Source organism: Haliotis rubra, unplaced genomic scaffold (assembly GCF_003918875.1).
Source record: "Haliotis rubra isolate DU_JTF1 unplaced genomic scaffold, ASM391887v1 Scf689, whole genome shotgun sequence".
NCBI classification, from domain to species: domain Eukaryota; kingdom Metazoa; phylum Mollusca; class Gastropoda; order Lepetellida; family Haliotidae; genus Haliotis; species Haliotis rubra.
In genome coordinates this window covers 170,416-183,797 of record NW_025767400.1, presented here as the reverse complement: position 1 = coordinate 183,797, position 13,382 = coordinate 170,416, and the positions used below count along the sequence as shown (strand labels likewise).

The window sequence follows — 13,382 nt, the reverse complement described above, 5'->3', positions numbered from 1 at the left end:
CACACAGGTCAAGGCTCTGGTTTAAATGGCGGGAGTAACATGCAGGTCAAGGCTCTGGTTTCAAATGGTGGGGAGTAACATGCAGGTGAAGGCTCTGGTTTAAATGGTGGGGAGAAACACGCAGGTCAAGCCTCTGGTTTCAAATGGTGGGGAGTAACACGCAGGTCAAGGCTCTGGTTTAAATGGCAGGGAGAAACACGCAGGTCAAGCCTCTGGTTTCAAATGGTGGGGAGTAAGATGCAGGTCAAGGCTCTGGTTTAAACGGCGGGGAGTAACATGCACGTCAAGGCTCTGGTTTAAATGGCGGGGAGTAACACGCAGGTCAAGGCTCTGGTTTAAATGGCGGGGAGTAACATGCAGGTCAAGGCTCTGGTTTAAAATGGTGGGGAGTAACACACAGGTCAAGGCTCTGGTTTAAATGGCGGGGAGTAACATGCATGTCAAGGCTTGATCTGAGTCCGGTTGAGAATGAGTAAGTATGTTTTCCATGATGACTTTAGCGAAATTCCAGTCATATTACAACAGGGACACAAGAAATGGCTATTGTCCCTATGAGACACAGCCATGTTACAATGTTCATGGTGGCCTAGACATGCCATATAACCCGGTTACAACAGACAATACCTTCAAGACAGATGACTTAGACATTCCATGATATCATGGTTACAATGGACAATACCAACCTCTGCCCCGGCCCTGAGGAAGTCAGCCACCTTTGACATGGGCACAAAGTAGCCGACATGCGGCTTGCCCGTTGTTGCTGTGCCCCAGTAGATCTTCACATCCCTTTCCTTCAACAATGGCAGCAAGCGATCCTCCCCAAGAACTTCCTGCCAGAACGAAAAACAGTATTGTTGACCAAGACAAAGGAATTATTACTTCAAGAAAGAGTTCTATTGGTGTGAGTGAATGCTGTTCAGAGCTCCAGATCGATTTAGCTCATGTGGGTACTGTACCCACTGTATTTTTTTGGAGTGGGTATTATGAATGTTGAGTGGGTATTTCATTTTCTGTTACCCACTGCATTCAAATATGTGCGTATTTCAGTCATTTTACTCACCTAAGTATTACGTCATTGAGTAAATTTACTAAGCAGGTATGTTCTGCCCTTATGTTAAACCTAATCAAAACCAACTTAAATATAATGGAAATGATTTCATAAAAAAATCACTCATCCTATACTGACAGTACAACACTTGTCCTATACTAACAGTACAACTTGATAGCAATCGATGTCTTTTTCATTACGCAAGCGATTTTTATAAATATATTCTGTACGCATTTGTCTTAAACTTTTTGCGTATCTAACATTTTAAATGCGTAACTGGTACACAACAATTATTTTTTAATGCATAACTGGAAATTTTCTATGCGTATTTTACCCCGGATACGCAGCTTATCTGGGCCTCTGGCTGTTCATGTACTGACCATGTTGAGTGTGACTGAGTTTGTAGGTGAAGTCACTTAAAATAGCTAGTAGTATTTCAGTTATATAATCAAGAGTGGGAATTTAATGCGAGATGACAATTGATTTGGTTTGCTTTGGCGTTTTACGCCACACTCAGCAATATTCCAGCTATATGGCAGCGATCTGTAAATAATCGAGTCTGGAGCAGACAATCCAGTGATCAATAGCATAAGCATCAATGTACGCATCAGTTCGGATACGATGACATGTGTCAACGAAGTCAGCGAGTCTGACCACCCGATCTTGTTAGTGGCTTCTTACGACAAGCATGGATTACCGGATCTTCACAAGTCAAGATGAACATGTCTAAATCAATGAGCTCTGGTAAGGCTCTGACAAACCACGGATGATAATAAGAATCTCAGATCCAAACCATGACCACCAAATCCTAACTCAACTAAGGGAGACAACTTTGCGAACTGCAGCAGTTTAAACCCACAGCTGTACTAAGCTTGGCTAATCTTCAGTATGGCACACCTGTAGATTCCTCTTGAGCAGGTCAAGCTTCTCCTCAGGACTCCTGTTGTCAGTCTGGTTCTCCATGATGGCAGGTCCACTTCCAGGTCACTATAAACAAATACACACTGCTTACATGTATACATGCATGTTGTATTAATGCACAGTGTGTTACATGCACACTGCACTAATGCATACTTTCTTGCATGCATGTATTACATGTGACATGCCTGTTGTACTAATGCACACTGTACTAATACATACCATACTAATGTACACTGTACAACATACATACTACATTATTCCAGACTGTCTTTACTCTATTTTCTAAGAGTGTAAGCGACGTCACGATGCATGTCAGTTGTCACTGCTCCTACGGCCTCCTACAGTAAACTACTCCGTTGCATCCCGTTTCTTGGTTTGCAGTTACTTCACGCAGCTAACATCACTGGTGGAAACATTACGTTTGTGTTTTATGACGGTTAAAATGTGTCAATTCGACTCATAAGTTTTCAGCGACACGGTAACGTTCGCAATGTTTACATTCCCACAATGCAATCGTGGAATGTCGCTTGACTACTCAGCTTCATCTGGATGTACTGATCTAAACTTACATTGGTAGTAGAAATGCGACGTTCATATTGCCCCATATGGTTTACGTTAATGACAGATGTAATTAAAATAATTCAGAGAAGATATTTAATCCGAACATAAACTGTCATCAAACTGTTATCATTTGTTTTTTTTGTGCTAATGTTCGTCTTAACATAGGGGGCAGACACATCAATAGAACAGCGCGCCAGTTAGCCCTGTGCGAGGATTCTTAATTTAGGTCACTGACACCGTCGCTTGTTTTTGCTTTAAATTAATCGTAATTATCCTTAGAAAGTATTAAATTTGGCATCTTAGAAAAGAAATACAGTTCGCTCTACCACCATGTATAGTGGGAATACATATTTGGTGCGAATACATACGAATACGCATGCGTCCTCGTACTTTAACTATAATAGTTCAGGGCGAAAGTGTGTTTTATTACACTATACATGGTGGTAGAGTGAACTGTATTTCTTAAACATGCATACTTTATAAATGTAAACTGTATTACATGCACACATTATTAATGTAAACTGTATTACATGCATATTGCACAATATAACAAGCACATAATGCTACCCTTTCAAAAACATTGATTGACAAAATGGCAGTTATGCAGAAGTGTTTTTGTATTGTACCAACAACAAAACGGCCATACATTTTTACTTTTGTACAAATTGTAGATAAGTAATGATAACTTAGTTCCCAACGCAATGCAACTGTTTTGCCAATTAGTGTTGGGAATTGGTTAAAATCTCACAATTGATGATTGGTTCATTACAACCGATCAATCATCGAAAAATAATTGGTTAGCATTTATCAAATTTGCATGGTTATGTTTGTTAATACACAAAAAATATAGAAAAAACATATAGTTTTGTGTGGTTTTTTTTGCAAATTGCACAAAATGCATTTACAAATTTCACATCTTAAAGGATGACTAGTATGTTAGGAACATAAATTTCCTGGAGTCGTTAAGATAAATTCAATCATGACAAGGAACGAGCTGGTAGTGCTTATGAAATGGTCGTTTAGTCATTGCGACCAATGTTCGATTATTTCAATTAATCGGACCACCATTATTGCCAATGCACAGCCCTATGTCATTCTCTTCCCACAGAGGTTACTCCTGTCATATCTTCCTACGTAACCTCTGTTCTAATACGGCCCTTTCATGGTGTGAGCGTTCAAGACTCGTGATTGGAGGCAATCAGATTTAGTTGTGCAATCAGCGACGTTGTTTCAAAAGTGATCATTCGCAAGGCCTAGGTAATTTCCGTATACTTCGAGAAAACTAAACCTCTTCCCCTGCGCGATGCGCAAACGTTTCTTCTAGACAGAACTCAGTCATGTTATGGCGGATCAGTGGCGTTTCCATCGCCCTCGTTGACAACGGACAAGCTAGCTATTAAACGTCTTGTGTGTAACATCAACACATAAGTCCCCGGCAGATGGGGGATATTTGTGGCCTCACATTTGCTTGTGTTAGTCAAGCTGAATCTAAGTCGATGTAACACGTTTTCTGATTGGATAGAAAGAAGGGAGATAATTCGTGTTCCGATATTTTGCCGCTAGGGGATTTTACGAGAACCGTGAAATATGGCCGTATTAGAACAGAGGTTCGTAGGAAGATATGACAAGTAACCTCTGTGGGAAGAGAATGAGCCCTATGTATGCGGGACACTTCTGACAACACTAGGCTTTTAACTGCTACTCCCAGGAACCTCATCATGACAGATGAAGACAGAGCATGGCATGACTCGGTGATGGAGGGCATGCCACTGTAACTCAACTACAAGATAGTCTTGTCCAGATTCAATTATTTACCACCTTCTGTCCCAATTGTGCATTTTGTTTGTATTTTGTTGACAGCACAGTCATACCTGTTGACAAGCAGCAGACTAAACAAGATGAAATGAAGCCCAGAATCCCCAGCATGGGCAACATTTACAGTCTCTGTCTAGACGTAGACAGTGCTACATGTGGAAGTAACACATTTTTATGATCTAGTATCATAATTAACATAATTAGCATGATTAGCTGGTGATAAATTAACCCACGTCATAAATGTTGAGTTTCATGAATAAATACCACAGTAATTTACAGTCTACATTAGTAATTCACACACCTAATGTAAACAGGTGATAGTCTTGCCCTTCATAATATCGGTGTCTTCTTAGGAAAAGATTTAAAATGAAGAAAAACTAAACATCTTTACCTGAAGATTTACAAAAATACAAACATTAAAGTTTTTAACATAACATATTTTTCTAATTTCCCTGCAAAAGGCACTTTGTTTGGAATGGTATATAAATCCCTGATCACTTTTTCCTGAATGAAACTGTTATTTAGCATGCATGATTTATCATGCTCTATTTATATGATTAATATGTAATAATATGCTGGAGGCCTGTTACTGAATAAGTGTCTCTCTGTTGTGCTATGTCTGTCTGAATAACATACTCTGGTTCAAGCTTGCTTAGTGTTGTTAGGACTTCAGTTTGACCAATCTCAGTCAACACGGGATGGTGGTTGAAGCGTTCACTTGTCACATCAAAGACCCAGGTTCGATTCCCCACAAGGGTACAATGTGTGAAGCCCGTTTCTGGTGTCCTCTGCCGTGATATTGCTAAAAGCGTCGTAAGACCATACTCACTCACTCTAAGTGAATATGATCAGGTCTTTGATGGGTGAGTGAGTGATTTGAGTTTTATGCCGCTTTTAGCAATATTCCAGCAATATCACGGCGGGGGACACCGGAAATGGGCTTCACACATTGTACCCATGTGGGGAATCGAACCTGGGTCTTTGATGTGACAAGCGAATGCTTCAGCCACTAGACTACCCCACCGCCAGTCTTTGATGGGAAATGTGACATTGATTTTATTGTTTGACTCAGCTATTGATGGCAGTCTGTAAATAATCCAGTCTGGGCCTGACAATCCACTGATCAACAGCATGAGCATTGATCTACGCAATTGGGATACGATGACATGTGTCAACCAAGTCAGCGAGCCTGACCACCCGATCCCGTTAGTCGCCTCCTACGACAAGCATGGGTTGCTGAAGACCAATTCTGACCCGGATCTTCATGGAGCGTTCAGTTGTGAGATGATATTAACATGATCAATAGTTCATTGTAGCATTCATAGCAGGGCATCACTGGGCAGATCTGGAGTCTCTGTTTGTGCAGCAGGCCCAACCCCAGGCCTGAGTAAATAAGTAATATTATATCCTATGATAAGCAGAGAAAAGATGATAGATTTAATCGAATGAGTACAGTACAGTATACTATACCATTTTATTATTTGACAGACCATTTCTACAAGTGACTGAGGTACCAAATTCTCTCTAAGAAATATAAAGTTCTGTAATAAATTTGATTAAATTCACCTTACATTACAGTACACTATTTCATCACTTTACTAGACCCATAAATTTCCTATAAGGACCCGTGAAATTAGCATTTGGGGGTCCTCTTGACCCTCAGCTCTGTGGGGCCAGATAAACCCTGTAGTGAGTGATTCTCTGATTAGATCTTATGCCACTTTTAGCAATATTCCAGCAATATGATGGATGCCAAAAATGGACTTCACACACTGTACCGACAAGGGTAATTTTTGGTGAGATGAGCAAAAGCTTCAGACACTTGGCTGCCCCACCACCCCAGTTACTGGTACTAACAACACATATAGGTTATTGTCATACTTCTGGAACATGTCAGTTGATCAAGTAAAACATTAGCATGAGGTGTAGAGTCCTAAAGTGTCAGTTACCATGATGATGCCATTGTCCGTGCATCACGCATCTCAAACATGCATATGGGAGACAGCTGTGGTAAAACATCAAGCATAGACATTTTCAGGCCCTGACTGTGCTGATATAATGTACAGTCATTACTAAATATGCTACTCTGAACGCAGTAACAGGGCTCGATTTAGTGCTTTGTACATTCACTGGTGCAACCCAATATTACAAAGTGCAACCTAGTTATTAGTCTTACTTGCACCAGGTGCAAGTTAATTTTTGAGAAATAAATCAACAATAAGTCTAACATTATATGAACAGTATATAACTATGTCAGCTAATTTTTCTTCAAAACTTTGAATAATTCAATAGCATAATTCTTTCTTTACATATGTCTAAAAAAAGCAGTGCAACTGGTGCAAGTAGGTTAACGTCTCTTAAATCGAGCCCTGAGTATCTAAGTCACCAGTAGAGGATGTAAAGTGTATGCAAGATGGTCCCCTGTTACGTGTACAAGTGACTACCTGAGAGGGGGGCACTCATCACGTGACTGCTTGACCACGGACAGGGAAATTCTGCATGTCACACAAAAACGCGTCTAAAAGTGCTATTTATGACAATAATGAAACAAAAACTTGGTGCAGTCAGTGATAATTGTTCAAGTTATTGAATGACATGCATGAAATCGTAAAAAGAAAAATCAAACACACCTGTAGTAAAATGTTTACAAAAAAGTACAAAATTTCAGCAAATTTGACGATTTTTGATAGCAAATTTAACAAATGTGCATATTTTTCAGAAACGGACATTAAGTATTTCTGATAGCTCATTCATAAATAAATTAATTTAAAACATATATGCAGCTTTCGAGGTACACAAACGCCCACCTGTTTGTTACTGGCCACAGTCAGATGTACGACAGTTAGGTCTATAGTAAACTATGTTCACAAGGACAATGGTTTTTACCTATCTGATGGATAAAACAAACTGGTTTTGAGTCCCAGCCATTTATAGTTGAATTTTGTTGAAATCCATACAGTGATCTACCACTATCATGAACAGGTGTTCATCCTAACTGTAGTGTACTGTGTTAGAGAAGCTTCAGCAACCCACGCTTGTCGTAAAAGGCGACTCATCACACCGAAGACTCAGCTTCGATTCCCTGAAGTGTAAAGCCCACTTCTGGTGTCCCCCGGTTTTTTCCTTGAATATTGCTAAAAGCAGCGTAAAACCTTACTCACTCAACAACAAATTAATCAAAGAAACAACTGTAATCACATTCTTACTATGCATTAGAGCTGTGACGATATATCGTAGTATCGATAATCGTGATACTTTTTCTGACAATAAATATATCGGTACTTTTTTCCGTATTGTGATATGTATCGTTGACCTTAAAATTGTGACTTTTCAACAGAAATTGACAGTTATGTCAAAATTTACACTCTTTCTTGTTATCAAAATACACTTTTTTAAAGAAAATAAGTGCGGCGTAAAACTAAACTCACTGTTTGCACAAATGTTCAAAAAAACTTCATGTTCTACCAGAAATCAGTCAGAATGTAAAAAACTATAAAAATACATCTTGCTCATTTGTCTCTGATATACAATAACACCAAACCCTCCACACAACTGTATTTTCTCAATAAGATGATTAAGCCATACACTGAGAACTATGGTACCGGTATGCATGAAATCTTGACCTACAACAGCTTACATCTAATGGAATCTTAACTTTAACATGCTTAAGATTGTTATAGATTATTTAACATTAAGACTGAACAATGACCAATAAATATGTATCATGTTAGCAATATTTTTTCACTCACCAGTATCAAGAACAAGCAGCAGTTAATATGGTTCTATCCTGACATCAACTACACTTTGATCACTGATCCACCAAGCCCTGATGAAACCAACTTGTACTATTTATGAGATGACAGTCACTTAATGAAACAGCAGTGTGTTCCTAAGTAATTAAAGGACCATATACATCACATAGCTCAGGGCTAAACTGTATATTGCCGTGCCCATTCAGAATGAATGTATGTGGGTTTAGGAAGTACCATAAAAGTGTCAATAAAATATTTAGCTACTATGGTTATTTTCACAACATCCTGGTACACCTAGTTAATACTGGCTAGATGAATAAGGAGCATGGTGATGATATGTGATATTGTTTACAGATTCACTGACAGTGCATGAGAGCACAAGATATAATAATATTGATGACAATAAATAATAATGAAAATTTATAATGCATCTGTTCGTGGTGGTCCGATTAATTGAAATTTTTGAAGTTTGGTCGCAGTAACTATATGACCAAGCAATCGATCATGTTTTTTCATAATCAAACACAGGCAATTCTGGAACACTTTTTGCATTAACAATATTTTCACAAGGTTGGTTTTGTCTGTCACATTTCATGAGCACTACAAGCTCGTTCCAGTCATGATTGAATGATCATCTTAAAGATCCCGAGAAATTTATATTCCTAGCATACTTGTCATCCTTTCAAGATGTGCAATTTGCGAAAAATAAAACCAAAGAACTACATGAGTTTTTCTTTGTTTTTGTGCAAACAAAAATAACCAGGAAAATTTCATAAATGACGCTAACCAATTTTTTTCGATGATTGATCGGTTGTAATGACAATTCTAGCAAAAAAGACGATGTTCAAAATTCTAGGTTGGAACATCGTTTTTTTGCTAGAATTTTGCTAGCTTCCGCCATCATTCACCCGTATTTTTTCACTGCGCCAGGGGCCGGAGTTTGACAAAATAACATTTATAGGGCACCCTGTATCCATGCACTTGTACACACTCATGATGCTACAATAAAATCAGGCGATAATATACCATAAATACACATGGTGTGTTTGAAGAGTTAGTGGTAGGTGGTCTTTAAAAGATAGGTTTTCAAGCGAGATTTGAAACTTTTGAGAGAATCAGAAAGTTCAATGTTGACCACTAGGGAGTTCCACAGACATGGAGCTGCATGCCGAAAAGATTGCTTGCTGAATGAACCTAGGCGGATCTTGGGGACTGTTAACAGGAGCTGGTTTTGGGAAGGAAGAGCTCTGGTTGGGGTGTATTCTGTGATGAGATCCTTGAGATAAGCTGGCGTATGATTGTGTAGTGAGTGAGTGAGTATGGTTTCACCCCGCTTTTAGCAATATTCCAGCAATATCACGACGGGGACACCAGAAATGGGCTTCACATATTGTACCCATGTGGGGAATCGAACCCGAGCCTTGAAGTGACGAGCAAACGCTTTGACCACTAGGCTACCTCACCGCCCCCATGATAGTGTCCATAACAATAATCTAATAGGGACGGACAAGGACAGGGACCTGATCACTTCCTGTTGTAATGTTATATCAATGTACATACATCTATCAATGTGACTAGAAATAACCATGATGATAGCTCTTCTCATACTTGGGAGGGGGCAGATGCATCAGAATATTGACGACAGCCTTAATAAAATGTTCACAGCAACAGGAAATCTAGTAAAAGTTGTAATCGCCTTAACTAAGAGAGTGTTATTCATACTAAAACATCTGTAACATTTGATCAATTTCTAAAATGACATTGTGTAGCCACAGCAATTGGCCATGGGAGCCATGCCATTTTACACTTGTCAGGTGGGTACATGTGAACTTGACTACCTGTTGTTAAGCTTCCTTCATCGTGGAAGCTGCTGTAACTGAGTGTATTACGTAGCAGTCTTTGTATGCTGGTGGCCATTAGGGCTTTTGATACATATCATAGTAATTGATAATCATTAACTAAATATCCAGAAATATTAGAGAAGTAACTTTGAATAAAAATGCCATAAAGAAATCAACACATTTCTCATCACTGGTCAGGACTCCAGATAAGGGCTGTATCGGATAAAAAATAAGCATGTTACGGTAGGAAATAATTTAGTAAACGTAGCAGATACACACCACAGCAATGGTGTATGGTCTTAGAATCAGTTACAGACGTATTTATCTGAAAAAGTACTTTTTTATTGTTTATTGACCGGTTTACACAAGAGTAGCAACGTTGTGGTGTATATCAGGGGTGGAAATAACCCAATGCCCGAGGCCCCAGTCCAGTGTTTTTTTCTGTCTGGCAAACAAATTTGTATATCACGCTGTACCAGTGTCCAGTTGACTTTCCCATGTTAATTGTGTTGTTTATTTAAAAAATCAACAAGAAAATTGGCCGGTACAGTGGAAAAATTATCAGGGCAAGTGATTTTACATGTGCCACTGTACCGGACTACACTAGCAATTTTAAAGTTATTTCCACCCCTGCATATATGAAACGAAACAAAAGATTACTGATACTCCATTAATTTCCATTCAGTACTCTAAATATACACTAAAGGTTTTCCAGCACTCCTATATTGAAGAAATAAAGAGTATAATACTCCTGATGTTGAAAAATTATCTGGAGCCCTGACTGGTGAGTGGGGACATATTTATACATGGACTACTAACAAAACAGCATACTGACCATAAGTTAAAGCAGTCTGTGAATAAAGACCAAATTTTGAGCATTGTGTGATCAAATTATAACTTTATTTCATTATATAAGTTGATCTACAACTAAATGTAGAGACCATAAAATTTCCAAGTCCTGTGCTGGAATTCGAACCACAGACATTCTGATCCCAAGTCAGACGTCTTGTCCACATGACCATGATGACCAAAGAGGTTAACCCCATCAGCAAGCTGACAAGGTGAGGATGTCATCTGTGAGATGACTCCACGCCCTGCTACATACTCCCCCCGTCAACAGAAGGCACGTCCCGAGCCGCATAGGTTTTTTTTTGGGTACTGAGACTTACTTTGCTCAAATTTGATATGAACGTGCTCAGCCCCACGTTGGGCGCCAATGTAGCGGCCATAAAATTTCCAAGTCCCGTGCTGGGATTCGAACCACGGACCTTCTGATCCCAAGTCGGATGCCTTGTCCACATGATCAAAGAAGTTACCCCGTCAGCAAGCTGACAAGGTAAGGATGTCATCAGTGGGATGACTCCACGCCCTGCTACACAAAGACCCAGGTTTGATTCTCCAATAGCTGCATTGTGTGAAGCCCATTTCTGGTGTCTCTTGACGTGATATTGCTAGAATATTGTACAAGTGGCATAAAACCAAACTCGCTCAACACAAATTAAGTTTCGTTATATGGACCCGCCTATCCACAGTGCTTGTATTTGCCAGCAACGGTGACTTTACCACTGTTTACATTCAACACTGCATAATACAAGGTAATATGCTCAAATATACACAGATCATCATCACATCATCTTCAAAAATCGGCTCACAACATAACCAAGCTTGCTACTAGTGCTGGGGCAATATTTTAACATTCCTAATCAGGATTTCTAGATTGTGTAAATAAAATTGATTGGTGATTAATAGTGTCAGTGATTGAACGGACAGCAAGCTTGGAACATATGTTGAAACCTTACCATTTCCATTGTTGATACTGATAATTTTACAGGAATATTTATTTCAATGCATGAATTACACAAATTGATCAAATCTTCATTTAGAATCTGAAACTTTCCAGAATATAAATAAAATAGCTTCTCAATTTTACAGTTCCACCAACACTAGTACCCTCGCGTCATGGGTTTCCGTGGTATTAAGAAATTTACGACTATGAATATGATCGCTCAGATTGCCAAGTCATATAAACATAATATAGTGTTAGACGACATACCTTTGTATCATTTAATGTCAATAAAACACTTTTGTCATTCTGAAGTTCATTGTTGTCCGCATCGGACGACAGGCGGCCATTGTGCACAAACTCTGGTGACGTCATATGTTGTTTCCGTGGTATTTCCTTCAGATCAAATTAAGGGCGCACAGCACATGTCACAATCTCACACGTTGTCAACAGCCAATCCGGGAGTGTCAATGTAGGTTTACAGTAATATCGAAGTTGATAAATTGTAATACAGTAAACGATTTTGTAGAATTTTCACAATAGTCACATTTCTTCAGCATAAATTTCCAGTTCATAGAATATGTAGAGTTGATACAGGATACGTGAAATGAAAAGTGAAAAAACAACTTAAGAGATGACCCTATCGGGCTTCTATAGTTTCAAAAATAGAGCTGGGATTCCCCCCTTAGGTCACGTGATTGTTTTTATTGATGACATCAGCTAGCAGACGAGCGATGTTTGGAAAATTTTGAAGCTTAGTAAGTTTATAGAATATGTTTGCAAAGATCGCGCAAAAAATGCATTACGTGCTAGACATAAAGTTGCATTAGCTTTTAATAGTAGATGACTGTACGTACGCAAATTGATGGAAGTCTCAAATTTTGTTCAGACCCGTGCCGATCAACTGATGAACGTAAACAATCGATAGGTGGCGCGATTTGGCGAGTGGCTCGTGAGAAATTATGTCATTAGAAAATACCACGGAAACGTAAGTACCACGGAATCATATGACGGCATGGTACTGTTGAGTCTTCTACAAACCAAACCAACTGACACGATGGGAATATAATCAATACACACAGCATCTTGTGACTGCTTTGGCAGGTGTCAGGGGAAAGAGTTCTGCCCGTACCCCCCTTCTCAAATATGATTAAAACGCAATGACAGTTGTAGGATTATAAAAAAATCCAACCAACATTCAATAACGTGATGGCAAAATAGTAAAATAATACGATTATTTAACACAACTGAAACACCCTCTGGGAATAGAACACTATACTGCATCCACGAAAGACCTCATGACACCTTGGGGGTACGGGCGGAACTCTTTCCCAACATTTATGTTTTAAGGCGACTGTTCTCTGTAAGTGATCGATCATTCGATATGCTCACCCTGTCATCGGATTGGGCAGTTTCCATGTATAACTTACCTTTGGACGAACACTGTTGAAAGTTTTACAAAACGCAAATTAACATTCGCACCTGATTATATAGTCTCCCGATTACCTATCAGGATTCAGACAAGAAGAAACGCGATATCTTTACTCACGCAATATGCCAGCAATGTTTACACCGGCGATCTTCCCAGTTGCATCAGACACGTTTACCGTAATGAAGTACAACTTCCGGTTAAAGATGTCGCATTATATAAAGTTTAAATC

At 39.1% G+C, this 13,382-nt stretch overlaps 1 protein-coding gene across 1 annotated transcript in view; it reads right to left on the bottom strand.

Annotated features, from left to right (window-relative positions):
• LOC124258248 (tyrosine--tRNA ligase, cytoplasmic-like) overlaps positions 1 to 13,361 on the bottom strand; it is a 29,922-nt gene extending 16,561 nt beyond the window's left edge. Inside the window, 3 exon segments of the mRNA XM_046692316.1 lie at positions 684 to 830; positions 1,946 to 2,035; positions 13,271 to 13,361. Coding sequence (XP_046548272.1) covers positions 684 to 830; positions 1,946 to 2,011 — 213 coding nt within the window. The 5' untranslated portion in view covers positions 2,012 to 2,035; positions 13,271 to 13,361.
• Between the last annotated feature and the right edge of the window lie 21 nt (positions 13,362 to 13,382).